This window comes from Cryptomeria japonica, chromosome 4 (assembly GCF_030272615.1).
Source record: "Cryptomeria japonica chromosome 4, Sugi_1.0, whole genome shotgun sequence".
Classification (NCBI taxonomy): Eukaryota; Viridiplantae; Streptophyta; class Pinopsida; order Cupressales; family Cupressaceae; genus Cryptomeria; species Cryptomeria japonica.
Genome location: NC_081408.1, coordinates 497,489,047 through 497,503,562, shown reverse-complemented (window position 1 = coordinate 497,503,562; position 14,516 = coordinate 497,489,047). Strand labels below are relative to the sequence as shown.

The 14,516-nt window shown below is 38.7% G+C and overlaps 2 protein-coding genes across 5 annotated transcripts in view; one reads left to right on the top strand and one right to left on the bottom strand.

Moving 5' to 3' along the window:
• The window catches only part of LOC131060366 (pentatricopeptide repeat-containing protein At1g06710, mitochondrial), a 155,968-nt gene that overhangs the window by 54,305 nt on the left and 87,147 nt on the right, over positions 1–14,516 (top strand). The window lies entirely within an intron of this gene.
• LOC131875183 (uncharacterized) lies at positions 7,778–8,969 on the bottom strand. The gene is made up of 2 exons (XM_059219224.1): positions 8,600–8,969; positions 7,778–8,331 (listed from the first exon to the last, which is right to left on the bottom strand). Exons 1-2 carry the CDS (start codon positions 8,967–8,969, stop codon positions 7,778–7,780), a joined length of 924 nt encoding a protein of 307 aa, XP_059075207.1.

Genomic DNA, 14,516 nt, shown 5'->3' with positions numbered 1-14,516 from the left:
CTTGTAATCTCGGCCCTTGATTGCAAATCAATCGCTGTTCATTTGTGGAAGGATCTCTATAAAAGGCCCATGCCTTCTCATTTGTAATCATTAGATAGCTCATTAAAAATAGAGAGCTCTTTCTCTTTAGAGTAGAAGTAGAGTAGGAGAAGGAGAAGACATTGTTGTAGGACTTGGAGAAATAAAATTTGATTTCATTGAAGATATGGTGTATTCATGTTTATTTCAGCTTGTTGCATGGTGTTCCTTCGATTTCTCAAGTTGTTAGAAGTGCATTGTTGTTAATGGGGAATGTGACAATGTTTGATGAATTTCAATGGTTCATTCTTTTTGCACTTAAATGATTTCTATTTGTAGTGTAATGTTAGCTTGAACCTTCTTTTATATGGATGCTTAACTTCTATCATGGAATGTACATTGTTCATTATGATGGTGCTCATTGTGATATGAAAATTCTTTGCATAATCCCTGGAAGAGTGCACTAGTTCTTGTGGAGTTGTTGCTGAGCATGGCAAAGCAGGACTTGGTTACTGGGAATTCGTCCATTGGAGTATGATCCATTACCTTCATTGTCCCTAGGAGTAGATTAGAACTTCTTAACCTTTTCCCTTTTGTCTTTTTTTCGAGTTCCAGTTAAGTCCGTTCAAGGAAGAAGCATCACAATCCTGTAATATTTGATGATGAAGTTCCAGCCATAGCATCAAGAGAAGTGAAGAACAACAAAAGTGTAAGTCCCCCTTGGATTACCAACACACATCAGCCAAATGAGCTATATCTATCATAAAGTCGCAAGTTCGCGTAGGAACCTTGGAATCATTTTTTATGAACTTTTGTAATCTTAGCATAAAAGGTGATTTTGCTCAAGAGAGGATAAAGCATCTTTGGCATTTTTATCTTGTGTTGGTGTGGTCATAAAACACCCATCAACACGTCTTTCTAGATCGATTATTTGAGTTATGGAAAGATTGTCTTGTATTCTCTATTTAAGGAGTCTTTCGTCTCCTTTGTAAATATCAAAGTCTCAGTTATAAAAAGAAGCATGGTTAGATATGTTGCCATTGGTAAGTGACTTTCATTATTTTTGGTTGTATTGCTTTTGCATTTATTCCTTAGAAAGAGAAGTTAGAGGCAAAGAGAAAACATTGTATGTTTGTTGCTATTTTGAGGAAACCAAGGCATACAATTTCTTAGGCCATCTCAATATGAGATCATCAACTATCTCTTCTGGCATATGACCATTGATGTCCACCATCCCAAGTGCTTCATCTTTCTCTTTATCCTCCTCTATGATGATTTCCTTCTTTCTTACTTCTTGCTCTTCACTATGATCTACAAGCAAATCAATGTTAGGTGAAAGGTAATTCTCAACCTTACCCATATCCTCCCCTTGTACCTTGCTTCTCACCAAACAAATTTTGGCACTATTCCACATTCTCTCTTCTATCTCCTTCAATGGCTTCAAGTTGTATCGAACTCCATCATGTTTAGGTGTTGTCATGGTCATCATGGATTGTACACCTATCATACTGCTATGGTCTCCCTAGTAGCACATGACATTCATCCATGGGTATGATCTCACACAGCACTTATTATAGTAATTTCTAATTTGAATTTGACCAAACTTTGTTCACTGATCAAGGTTTAATGATCCATCTACAACTCTGCAATCTAGTATGGAGTTGGATCTCTCCTCCTCTCAATTTGTAATTTGGTCATTTCCTTTGCAACAAGATTATTGTTGCTACCACTATCAATAATAACATTACAACATTTACCTCTAGTTTTGCACCTTGTGTGAATAAAATTCCCTCTGAACTAGTTCCTTTTTCTCATTCACCATAGCTTTCATAATGACAAGAGTTTCTCCCCCTTTTGCTGTTTCTGAATGCTCAGACTCAACATTACCATCTATGTGTACAACTTCTGCATCTCCTTCAATTTTTTTGATCATCCTTCTTTGATGATGTGGACAATCATATGCTCAATGTCCCTTTTCTCCACACTGAAAACAATTTCCTTTGAAATCTTTTGGTATAGTCTAGGTCTTCCTCTTCCTCTTTGCTCATTGCTATTCTCTTCATTATTCTTCTGACATTTATCTTCACTTTTCTCTATTCTTTTGATACTAAATTTTTTTTGCGTCTACTCTTGGAGTGCATGTAATTGCCATTGGATGGCTCTAAACCCTCATCTATTATAGTTGCAATCCTCCCATCATGATTTATTCATGGAAGCATCTTTGCTTACTTTCTCACTCACCTTCTCCACAGGTCCTGATGTAGATTGCCTCTGTTCGACGCTGTGTCTACACATTCAAGATCTTTGGCTTTGATACCATTTGATGCAAACAAGGTTACTCCCCTCAACTGAACTTACCACTAGGAATCATCAAATAATATGAAATCAAAATCACAAGAAATTCAGCAAGGAATACTCTCCCTCTTATTGGCTTAATCAAATCAATGTGTCAATTCAACATACATAAGTTAACAAACTGAATCTCATTTTCATTCAACACATTAAAATCTGTTATTACAACAATATTTTGATTAAAAGACCACTCATACATCAGCAAAGGATGTAAAACAACTCACTCAAACCCCTCACAATTGAAAACACAACTATGTCCAAACTGTGCATCTAAACTTCAGGCAACTTAACTTTGTTTCAAATTTTATTGTCCAAACAAATTCAAATCTCGGATTACAGTCAAACAAGGGTCTCAAGACCTCATCCACAGAAACATGGACTGTTATACAACACTCATCTAGATTAGGAAAAAAAAAATCAATTGTGCAGCTTCATTGCAATCTCAAACTGAAGTATTCAAATAAGGTGATCTTCTTGATGTAGAAACTTGTTATCTTCAACATGCAACTTCTTAAATTTCTTGTTACAAAAACATAGGATGTTTTGCAATAGAAATAATAGACTTACAAAGTCTGGAATAGTGCAGCAACAAAGAACATTAAACTATGTGCTTGAAACCTACAATCTGGAGCTAAATATGCATGGCCGGAGCTATCTTCTTGTATTTTTTCCTTAGTTTTCTTCATGCATGACCCCAAACTTGTAAATGTACTCCGATATCTTTTATTTTTGCTGCTCAACACCTCTCTTGGTCATTCAAAAATATTTAGGCACTTTTTCTCTCTTTTTGAATGATAAGTGCTAAAAATAGCCCTCCAATAAAAGCTTCTTGTTACCACTTTGTAACTTCCATCATTTAATAATGGAAAAAATTGCATTGTAATTTAATTTTAACCAAAATCAATTACCTGCAAAACAAATTAAATAAAAATAAAATAAAGCATGAACTGAAAGCTTATTGAAAGCAAAACTTGGCGGAGTAACCAGCCACTTCCACTTTTTCAGTGGGGGATGCAAAGAGAAATAACTAGAAACTTATTGTAGCAAAAACCTGACGGTATAACCAGCCATGCCCACTTATTCATTGGGAAAGAGTTAGCTTTCAAAACTGAAATAAGCAAGCTGTTTAGTACTACTAAATCAGCTGATACAATAAGCTAACTATGAAAAACTCAGAGATATTATTACAATATCATTGCTAATCCATAGAATGTCTAATCCAAACTCAATACCAAATGAAATATAGTGAAAGCAGAGAATTTGGACAGCATTTACCAACTCTGATTTGTGAGAGCAATACTCTGATTTTTCTGAACAACCACCCAAAAAATCACTGTTATGTTCATATCTCTCTTGAATCACCTCCGAATGAGCCCATACTGGAAGCAAATGAAGCATAGAGGTTGGGGGACCAGGTTAGGGCAGCAAGCCGCCCCAGAGATCGACCCAAATAGATGGCACACACTCCAATACAGCCCCCAAAACATGGTATGAATAACAAGCTGGGCCGATCAGCTTTAAAAATCACACACTCCTTTAATCACACAAATTGGAGCAAATGGACCTCTAGGGCATAGGAGAAGAATGAATCCGTACCCACAAAAATTAGTTCAATCCTTTGACCAAGGTGAGTAAAAACGTGAAATCAGCAAGAGGGTTTCTGCAACCAAAAACCAAGAATTTCTCTATTGAATCCAATGGCAACCTCTAAATGAATCTGCTCCAATCAGCTAGGAGCTGTCTTTCAAACTCAAAAATGCAACAAGCTAGGAAGGCACGCATCCCCGAATCTAAGACCTTGAAAATATTTCAGCAACACTTCGTTATCTCAATATTCAGTTTGTCCAAAAGAGCCTATCAAACTTGCTTTTATAGCTTTTCTGAAGAATCAACCCTCTTCTCCAGGCCATGTGGGATTAAAAGTTTTAATTTTTTTTTATTTCCCTTCTTCATGTGCACTAATAACTTAATAAAAATTATTAATAATTCCCAACTTGGGCGCCCACATGAGAACATCTTTTAAAAACAACTTAAAAGTCATTGAGCCTAGGCGTGGGGCTCAATAAGCAACTTGAAATTATAAAATCACTTTTGTTATTACCTTCCAGAAACAAACTCCAAGAAACCTGAATAAATCATCCCTCAAACTGGATTGCCAGAAATAGAAACCAAGTGTTGTACCATATTGCTAAAAATAGTACTTACTAAAAATAGCACTTACTAAAAATGGCATACTGCTAAAAATAGCGACTCCAATCTCCATTTGAGCATATTCTGAGCAGCCGTCGTGACTTACTAAAAATAGTAAGTGCGGAAATATTCTTTGATGATCTTGCATGTCATACCACTCTGAAGCTCTTGAGAAACCAAAAAAAACCCAGAAAAACCGAGAAGGCAAATTGCTAAACTCTAGCAAACATCTCTTTGAAATCTACCCTGAAGATGGAAACCCTAATTTTGTCTCTGTTTAGCCTATGGGTTTCCAAAATAGGCTAAAGATCCATCTAACATTCTAGAGATGAGAAGGGGACATTTTAGTTTGCCCTCCCCAAGATTGCTTGTCCTCAAGCAATCAGAAGGCTGGATGTTGCAAAATCTGATCATTCTCCCAAGTCGCATCCTCAATTGGTAGGTTCTTCCATTTAACCAAGTACTCTTTAAGAGTCCTCCTTAAAGAACGTTCCCTGGAGTCAATGATGGCATCTGGAATCAAAGCCAATTGACCCTCCTCATCCTAAGGAGGTAAATCTGACGAAGCTACCACATTGTGCTTAGGCGTGACACATGGAAAACATTGTGTACCTTACTATTCTCAGGTAACTCCAACTCATAAGCCACTTCCCTGACCCTCTTGGTGACTTTGAATGGTCCATAAAAATAGGGCTTGAGCTTCTCTGCTCCACTCTTCTTGAGAGTGGACTGTCGGTAAGACTAGAGCCTCAAGTAGACCATATCTCCAACCTCAAAAATGCGCTCTACTTGCTACCGATCAGCATACATCTTTTGCTGATTCTATGCGTGCTGAAGGTTGTCTTTCAAAGATCTTAGAATGTCTTGACTTTGCTGCAACATATCCCTTGCTTGAGGGGCTCTATTATCTCCAAAAGTTAAATCAGCAAAGCTAGGTGCCTCATACCCATACAGGGCTGTGAAAGGGGACATCCTAATCGACATGTGATATGAAGAGTTGTAGCAATACTCTCCCAATGAAGCCATTTCACCCAAGCCTTCTGCTGCCTTGACACATAATTTCTGAGATAATGTTCTAACCACTTGTTCACAACCTTAGTTTGTCCATCAGTCTAAGGGTGATAACTGGTGCTAGGAGTGAGTAGTATGCCACTCAATCTGAAGATCTCCTACCAAAAGATGCTTAGGAACTTGCTGTCCCTGTCACTCACAATGGTTTTTGGCAAACCATGCAATCTAAACACTTCTTTGAAGAAGAGATTAGCAACTTGAGCTACTGTAAATGAATTGGTAATGGCAAAGAAATGTGCAAACTTAGTCAATCTATCCACAACAACATATATACAATCTTTCCCTTGCACTCTTGGCAACCCAGTGATGAAATCCATTGATATACTTTCCCATTTTTGATCGGGAATGGGTAGGGGCTGCAACAAACCAGGTGGAAAAATATGTTCATTCTTGTTTTGTTGGCAGATCGGACACTCTGTAATGTAGCGAAGGACCTCACCTTTGAGTCCCTTCCAAGAAAATCTTTCTCGGATCTGCCGATATGTCTTGAAATACCCTTGATGATCAGCCAAGGGGATGTCATGAAATGATTGAAGAATCTTCTTCTTGAACTTGGAATCAGGTTCTAGGAAGATTCTACCTTTATAGTGTATCAAATCATCAACCATTTGATACCTTTTATCATGCAAAGTACCCTCCACTAGACTGGTAGCAAACTAATTTTGGGCATACTCTACAATAATCTGCTATTTCCAATCAACAACGATCTCAACCAATGAGTTCAAATGCGGCCTTCTAAACAAAGCATCAGCCACAATGTTGTTCTTCCCCTTGACATACTCAATATCAAAATCGTAAGCTTGGAGCTTACTCACCCATTTTTGTTGTCTGTCATTCAAATCCTTTTGATGCATGAAATGCCTAAGACTGTTGTGATCAGTCTTCACCACAAACTTACTCCCAACTAGATATTGTCGGAACTTGGCCAAGGCGCGTATGGCTGCAAGCATCTCTTTATCATAAATTGAATATGTTTTTTCAGCTCCTCTAAACTTTTTGCTTTCGAAAACAATCGGATGCTTGTCTTGCATTAACACAGCTCCAATCTTTCCCCTTAAGCATCACACTGCAACTCAAAGGGCCGGGAGAAATCTGGGGTTGCCAACACAAGACATGAACTCATGAGCTGTTTGAACTTATCAAAAACCATTTGTGCTCTCTCTGACCATTCAAATGCCCCCTTTTTGGTAAGATCGGTGAGAGGGGCAGCCATCTGGGAATAATCTTTCACAAATCTTTTGTAAAAACCACACAAGCCCAAAAAACCTTTCAGCTGAGTAAGGTTCTCTGGAGGGGGCCAATCCACGATCGCCTTAATCTTCTCAGTATCAACACTAACTCCCTTAGAGATGATCACATGTCCAAGGTAAAGCAGCTTGGTCATTCCAAATTCACACTTGGACTCCTTTGCGAACAACGATTCTAACTCCAAAATGCTAAGCACTTTGTCCAAGTGCTTGAGATGCTCCTCCCATGACTTACTGTAAATGAGGATGTCATCAAAGAAGATAAGCACAAACTTCCTCAATTGTTTTTGAAATATTCCGTTCATACAGGATTGGAAGGTAGCAGGTGCATTAGTCAACCCGAAGGGCATGACTAGAAACTCAAAATGCCCAAAATGGCATCTGAAGGCTGTCTTCTCAATGTCTGACTCCCTCATTCTGATCTGATGGTACCCCGATCTGAGATCAATCTTGGAGAAGTAGACAACCCCATGTAACTCATCTATAAGCTCATCAATCCTGGGTATGGGATACTGATTTTTAATGGTTTTTTGGTTTAGAGCTCGGTAATCTTTGCACATGCGCATAGTCCCATCATAGTCCCATCCTTCTTCTTGACTAGAATTTACTGCAAAAGCAAAGGGGCTCTTGCTGGGGCGGATGTACCCCATATCCAAGAGTTCTTTGATGGCCTTCTCTATTTCATATTTTTGCTTCTTTAGATATTGGTATGGAGTAGTGATGACCGGTTTGGCTGCTTCTTCAAGTTCAATGATGTGCTCAGTCCCTCTCTCTGGAGGTCTCCCAAGGGGTAGGCTACCAAAAACTTTACTCCTCTTGGTGAGGAATTCTTGAATATTTGGATGGTAATGCCTCTTTTCTTCAATAGGATTGGACGACATGACCAAACATTGTGCTGCTCATTCAACTTGACCATGACGAACTAGCTTCTTCATCCTCTTCAAAGACACAATACGAGGGCCTCCATTTGACATCCCTCTCAACACTACTTTCCTCCCCTCTGATGTAAATTTCAACTCCATAGTTTGTAGGTTTAGAGTGATCTCTCCAAGAGATCGCAGCCATTTTATGCCGAATATTGCATCATCAATGCCTCCAATGCTAACAACATAGAAGTCATCCTTGACTTCATAATTTCCCAACCGCATAGACATTTTGGAGACCATCAAGTTGCAAGAGATAGTAGAACCATCATCTACCATTACTTTGAAGTCTTCAACTTCATCGGTTGTAAGGCCTCTCTTTGCAACAATTCTCTCGTCTATGAAGTTATGAGTTGTTCCAGTGTCAATAAGAGTAATGACTCGGTGCTCTCTAAGCACTCCACGCACTCTAAATGATTCATTCTTATGGAGACTAGAAAGTTGGGCAACTGCACCCCCACCTTCTTGGTTTTCTTCTGCCTCTTCTAGAACCTCTTCATACTCACTTTCCCCTATATCAGTCTGTTGTTCTGAATTTTCAGATTCTGATCCATCAGCAGACTAAGCCTCCATGTGGTGCGCGTTGCCTTTTCCATAGCACTTATGACTTGAGGCTCGTGGTTCCTTGCAGGTGTAACACAAATTCTTCCTTTAGAGCTCTTTTCGGAGCTCATCATCCATATTGCTCATCATCCATATTAGAAGAAAACTTCTTGGTCTGATTTGAATACTTCTTGTCCTTTCTATAAGAAAAGGGCTTGGACTGAAATTTCGACTTTGGGGTAGCCAACTCCATACTTCTGGATTTTCTGATTGCTTCATTCAAAGTTGGTGGATCAAATGCCTTCACCCAACCTTTCAATGGTTCTTCTAGTCCTTCAAAAAATAGGACTACAAGCCTCTTTTCAGTGATGTTAGGCGCCATCACAGCAAGTTTCTGAAAATCAGATATGTAGGCATCAAGTGAATCTTGTTGTTTTAATTGTGCAAGTTCACGAAACCTCACCTCAGGATCCTTAGTGTCAAATCTTTTAATGAGTTTATTGGTAAACTCATTATAGGTGGCAATGAGGTTATGGCCAAGAGTGACCAGACCGTGATACCACCATTCATTGGCGGCTCCATCTAGATGCAAAGTGGCAAACTTGATAGCATCTTCTTTAGTCATCGGCCTCAAGGACAGGTACTTGTCTAGCTTCTAAACTCACGATCTAGCAAAACATTTGTCACTTCTGTCAAAGTGGACAAGGGTGACTTGTCCAAGGGCTTGTTGATAGTCTCTTGGAATAGGAGGGTGATTCTCATATCTTCCACCTCCTCTTCTTTTCTTTTGACTCATATACCAATCTAAGGTGAGAATGTCCTGGATCTTCATAGGAAGAGAAACATATTTCATGTAGCTATTTCTCACTTCATCAGAGATTTGTACTTCAACTTCAACCGGGTGTGCTTCCTTGAGTAGGAAGGTAGGTTGCAAAGGTCTAGGAGCTGATCCTCCAAGTGTTACCACATTTGATCCTCCATTCCCTCCATTGATACTTCCATTTCCACCATTGGTATTGGAAGTGCTTGCTTTAGCTCTGTTGGTTGGTTGATTAGGAATCATATTTTGATTTTGACTAAGCTTGGCTAGCAATTGTGACATCATATCTAACATAGTATCAAACTTTCTTTCTGCTTTGGTTTTAGGAGTCTCATTTGTGTCTGCCCCCTTTTTGGCCATGTTTCCAACTGTGGCTTCTTTGTTTCTGAGAACTTTTGAGAATGTCTCTCTGATCGAAACTGGTGGAATCTGAAACTGTTGTCTCTTCTACTCTCTATTTTAATATCTAATTTCTCTATCACTCATGGAGAAATTTATCAACAAAACTCACAGGCTGGTAGGAAAACCAGCTCTGATACCACTGAAATAGCCCCCTTAGTTTTTTCCATTTTTGGACACAACACTAGCACCCATTAGCGTTAGTAATAAGCAAACGAAACCATCTCGACCACTTGTGCAATGGGAGGATAAGATATAACATTGAAAGAGCACTACATTTTGGCGGTATGACCAGCCACTTCCACTTATCCAGTGGGGATTACAAAGATTAACTGAAAGCTCATTGAAAGCAAAACTTGGTGGTGTAACCAGCCACTTCCACTTTTTTAGTGGGGGATGCAAAAAGAAATAACTAGAAACTTATTGTAGCAAAAACTTGGCGGTATAACCAGCCACTTTCACTTATTCAGTGGGAAAGAGTTAGCTTTCAAAATGGAAATAAGCAAGCTGTTTAGTACTACTAAATCAGCTGATACACTAAGCTAACTATGAAAAACTCAGAGATATTATTACAATATCATTGCTAATCCATAGAATGTCCAATCCAAACTCAATGCCAAATGAAATATAGTGAAAACAGAGAATTTGGACAGCATTTACCAACTCTGATTTGTGAGAGCAATACTCTGATTTTTCTGAACAGCTACCCAGAAAATCATTGTTATGTTCATATCTCTCTTGAATCACCTCTGAATGAGCCCATATTGGAAGCAAATGAAGCACAGAGGATGAGCGATCAGGTAAGGACAGCAAGCCGCCCCAAAGATCGACCCAAATAGATGGCACACACTCCAATACAGCTCCCAAAATGTGTTATGAACAACAAGCTGGGCCAATCAGCTTTAAAAATCACACACTCCTTTAATCACATAAATTGGAGCAAATGGATGCCTAGGGCAATAGGAGAAGAATGAATCCGTACCCACAAAAATTAGTTTAATCCTTTGACTAGGGTGAGTAAAAACGTGAAATCAGCAAGAGGGTTTTTGCAACCAAAAACCAAGAATTTCTCTATTGAATCCAATGGCAACCTCTGAATGAAGCCGCTCCAATCAGCTAGGAGTTGTCTTTCAAATTGCGACAAGCTACGAAGGCACACAACCCCGAAGCTAAGACTTTGAAATCATTTCAGCAGCACTTCGTTATCTCAATATTCAGCATGTCCAAAAGAGCCTCTCAAGCTTGCTTTTATAGCTTTTCTCAAGAATCAACCCTCTTCTCCAGGCCATGTGGGATTAAAAGTTTTATTTTATTTTATTTCCCTTTTTCATGTGCACCAATAACTTAATAAAACTTATAAATAATTCCCAACTTGGGCGCCCACATGAGAACATCTTTTAAAAACAACTTAAAAGTCATTGAGCCTAGGTGTGGGGGTCAAAAAGCAACTTGAAATTATAAAATCACTTTTGTTATTACCTTCCAGAAACAAACTCCAAGAAACCTGAATAAATCACCCCTCAAATTGGATTGCAGAAATAGAAATCAAGAGTTGTACCATACTGCTAAAAATAGTACTTACTAAAAATAACATACTGCTAAAAATAGCGACTCCAATCTCCATTTGAGCATTATCAAGGTAGTTGTCGTGTCCGAAAATATTCTCTGATGATCTTGCATCTCATACCACTCTGAAGCTCTTGAGAAACCCAGAAAAACCCAGAAGGCAAATTGCCAAACTCCAGGAAACACCACTCTGAAATCCACCTTGAAGATGGGAACCCTAATTTAGTCTCTGTTTAGCCTACAAGTTTCCAAAATAGGCTAAAGATCCATCTAACAATCTAGAGCTGAGAGGGGGACATTACAGGCTTCCCTTATTTGTAATGTTCCTATTGTTGTATGCTTGATTTTGCCTAAAAGTGACAATTCCAACAATATAATTCGTTTTACAAATAGTATTCTATAATTAAATCATATAAAAGTTATTGAACTCGAGTAAATGAACAATTAAGATGAATAACATCACCTATTTGGATCTAATCTATAGTTTCATTTCCAATAACCAACCATAGTAGGGATTGGAGAGGAAAGCATGATAGGGCGCCCAGAAATTGTTCACCACAACTAAGCCCAAGGGTGTGGTATAATACACCTTGGCCCACAAGTGGTAGGAACTCCCATCCATCCAACATGGGGTGGCCTACTTATATGATGGGAACTTGTCTATTGCCTCTTCGAATCGTGTCTCCTTGCTAACCTACACATGACTGCTTCTATTCTATATTTTCACTTTCAACCACCAACCATCGTAGGGATGGGAGAGGAAAGCATGATAGGGTGCCTGAAAATCGTTTGTGACGATTAAGCCCAAGAGCGTGGTATAACACCCCTTGGCCCAAAAGTGGTAGGAACTTCCATCCATCCAACATGGGGTGGCCTACTTACATTGTGCAAAACGGTCTATTACCTCTCCCTAATGTGTTTCCTTGCTAATCCATGCATGATTGCTTATAGGAAAATATATAGATTAAATCAATAATTATAAGAATCTATATAGATTAGCAATTCCCATTAATAACTGAATTAAAGATGCATAAGAGATTATATATTAAACGATATATTTAATCACTTGCTAGATCACAAGTATGCTGTTTTCTGAATGCGACTATTCATATAAGATCTGATCTGGTTCCATGCCTTCTTCCAAATGAGAATCTGCCTTTTATAGCCTTTAAGAGGAGGCATAAGGTCACAACTTTTGCTAAGGATATCTTTCTTCATAAAGAGATGTCTCTTCTAAATTAATTGTTGCCCCTTCATAAAAATGTGGCTACCTAGAACCGATGTGATTAAGGCTTGTTTATGATTCATTTAAGATTAACATCCTTATGCTCAACAAGACACCGATCATTTGAAGAAGCTCTTTGTTCAAAGGGAAAGAATATTGTGGAACAATTAAGTCCTTTGAGTAATTGTTGACATCAACATTAGAGAAAATTATATATATTCTGAATTCATTTATCATTTTTGTTTTCTTCTTGCCTGTCCTCGAGCAATTTTAAATTTGGATGATCAAAGATCTCGGCTCCTTCCCAAGTGGCATCTTCTGTAGGTAGACCCTTCCATTTAACCAGATACTTAGGAGTAGTTTAATTCCTCAATCTCTTTTCTCACATATCAAGAATGGCTTCGGGCTCCAAGATTAATTTGCCTTTATAATCGAGTGGGGGTAATTCTAAACATGGAGTAACATGCTGTCCCAGCACCTTTTTGAGTCGAGACACATGAAAGACATTATGGATTTTGCTATTTGCTGGTAGTTCTAATCCGTAGGCAACCTCTCCCATCTTTCTTAAAATCTTAAGCTTCTCGGCTCCACTTACCATGATTGATGACTTCTTATAAGGGTTGTAACCTTAGAAAAACAAACTCCCCAACTTCAAATGTCCTTTCAGTCCTTCTATCATCATATATCTTTTGCTGGTTTTGTGCTTGGTGTAGATTATCTTTAAGTGTATTCATAATGTCCATATTTTGTTGCACAAAGTCTTTGGCCCTTGGTACACAACTTCCTTGGAGGATTAAATTTTCAAATGAGGTTGCCTCATACCCATACAAGGATTTGGAGGGACTCATCCCCATTGACATATGATGGGTGGTGTTATAACAATATTCTCCAAGGTTTAACCACTTGATCCGTGCATTTTGTTGCCCTGTAACATAGTTTCTTAGGTATCCTTCCAACCATTTGTTTACAATCTCCGTTTGTCCGTTACTTTGGGGTTGATAACTTGTATTTGGCGTGAGTTCTATTCCTACTAGTCAGAAAAGTTCTTGCCAAAACAAGCTAGGGAATCAGCCATCTATGTTGTTGACGATGTTTCTATGTGGGGCATTGTTGTGACGTATTCACACATTGCCCCATTGCAAATGGGGACCCCTGTTTTTACTTTCTAGGTTAGTTTTCTTAGCTTAGTCTTTTAGGTTTGTGCTATTAATCTTTGCATTAAGGGGTTGCCAGAGAGCTCATTAGGATAGGAGGGTCTGCTTGAATTGAAGTGGGTCAGTAGGTGGTCCAGGTCAAGGTCTCTATTGAAAGCTTCCTCTTGGTTAGGCCTGGGGACTTGTTTCTAGGGTTAAGTCTTGATTGAGAGTAAGGGAATCTTTGTACCTTGCCATGAGTCTAAGTGAAAATCCAAGGCTGGCCTTGCCTTTAAGACCTAGGTCATTTAGTCAAGGAAGTGAATGCAGATATGTGAGTAAGTGTTGTCCCTTTGAAGGTTTGAGTTGGTCAAGTCAATGGATGAAATTGATTGGTATGAAATTGACCTTTTTATCCTTAGAGAATGCCTAATGATCAAGTCCAGACTCAAAAGTTTGACAAGATGTGAAGAATTTGAGCCATTAAGCCAAATTCGTTCCTGACCCTTTCAAAGCTACAAGAGCGAATTTTTCAAATGAGAGAATTCTTCCTTTAATTTGGATGGATCCTTCGAATTCAAGGCCTTGTTTGATATAAATTGACTTGCCTATCCCTTTGGAGGAGTGTAATTATGAGTTTTAGACTTGGAAACTTGTCAAAGAGTGGAGAATTTGAGCTAGAACATCAAATTCTCTCCTGACCCTTCCAAGGGTACAGGAGTGAATTCTTCTTAGACTCCCTTTTTGCTCATATTTTGGATAAAAGTCTCACTCTAGGGTGTTGATTGGAGAAGGACTAACTTGAACTCACCTTAAGAGATGCCTTTGGACAAATTTAGACTTGGAAATTTGGAGGGAAAGTCAAGAATTTGAGCATTATTGCAAAATTCGCTCTTGACCCTCTCTAAGGTACAGGAGTGAATTTCCTTAGACTCTTCTCTTGCTCCCAGTTTGGATCGTGAACCTTCTTCCCATGGTATGAGTGAGAGAGGAAACGATGTATGCATGCCTTGAAAGTTGATTGAGACA

Coding starts and splice junctions, on each gene's coding strand:
- LOC131875183 (XM_059219224.1), bottom strand. CDS start 8,969: ATGACTAAAGAAGATGCTATCAAGTTTGCCACTTTGCATCTAGATGGA. Junction 8,332..8,599: donor AGCAATCAGAAAATCCAGAA/GTATGGAGTTGG, acceptor CTGAAAATTCAG/AACAACAGACTGATATAGGG.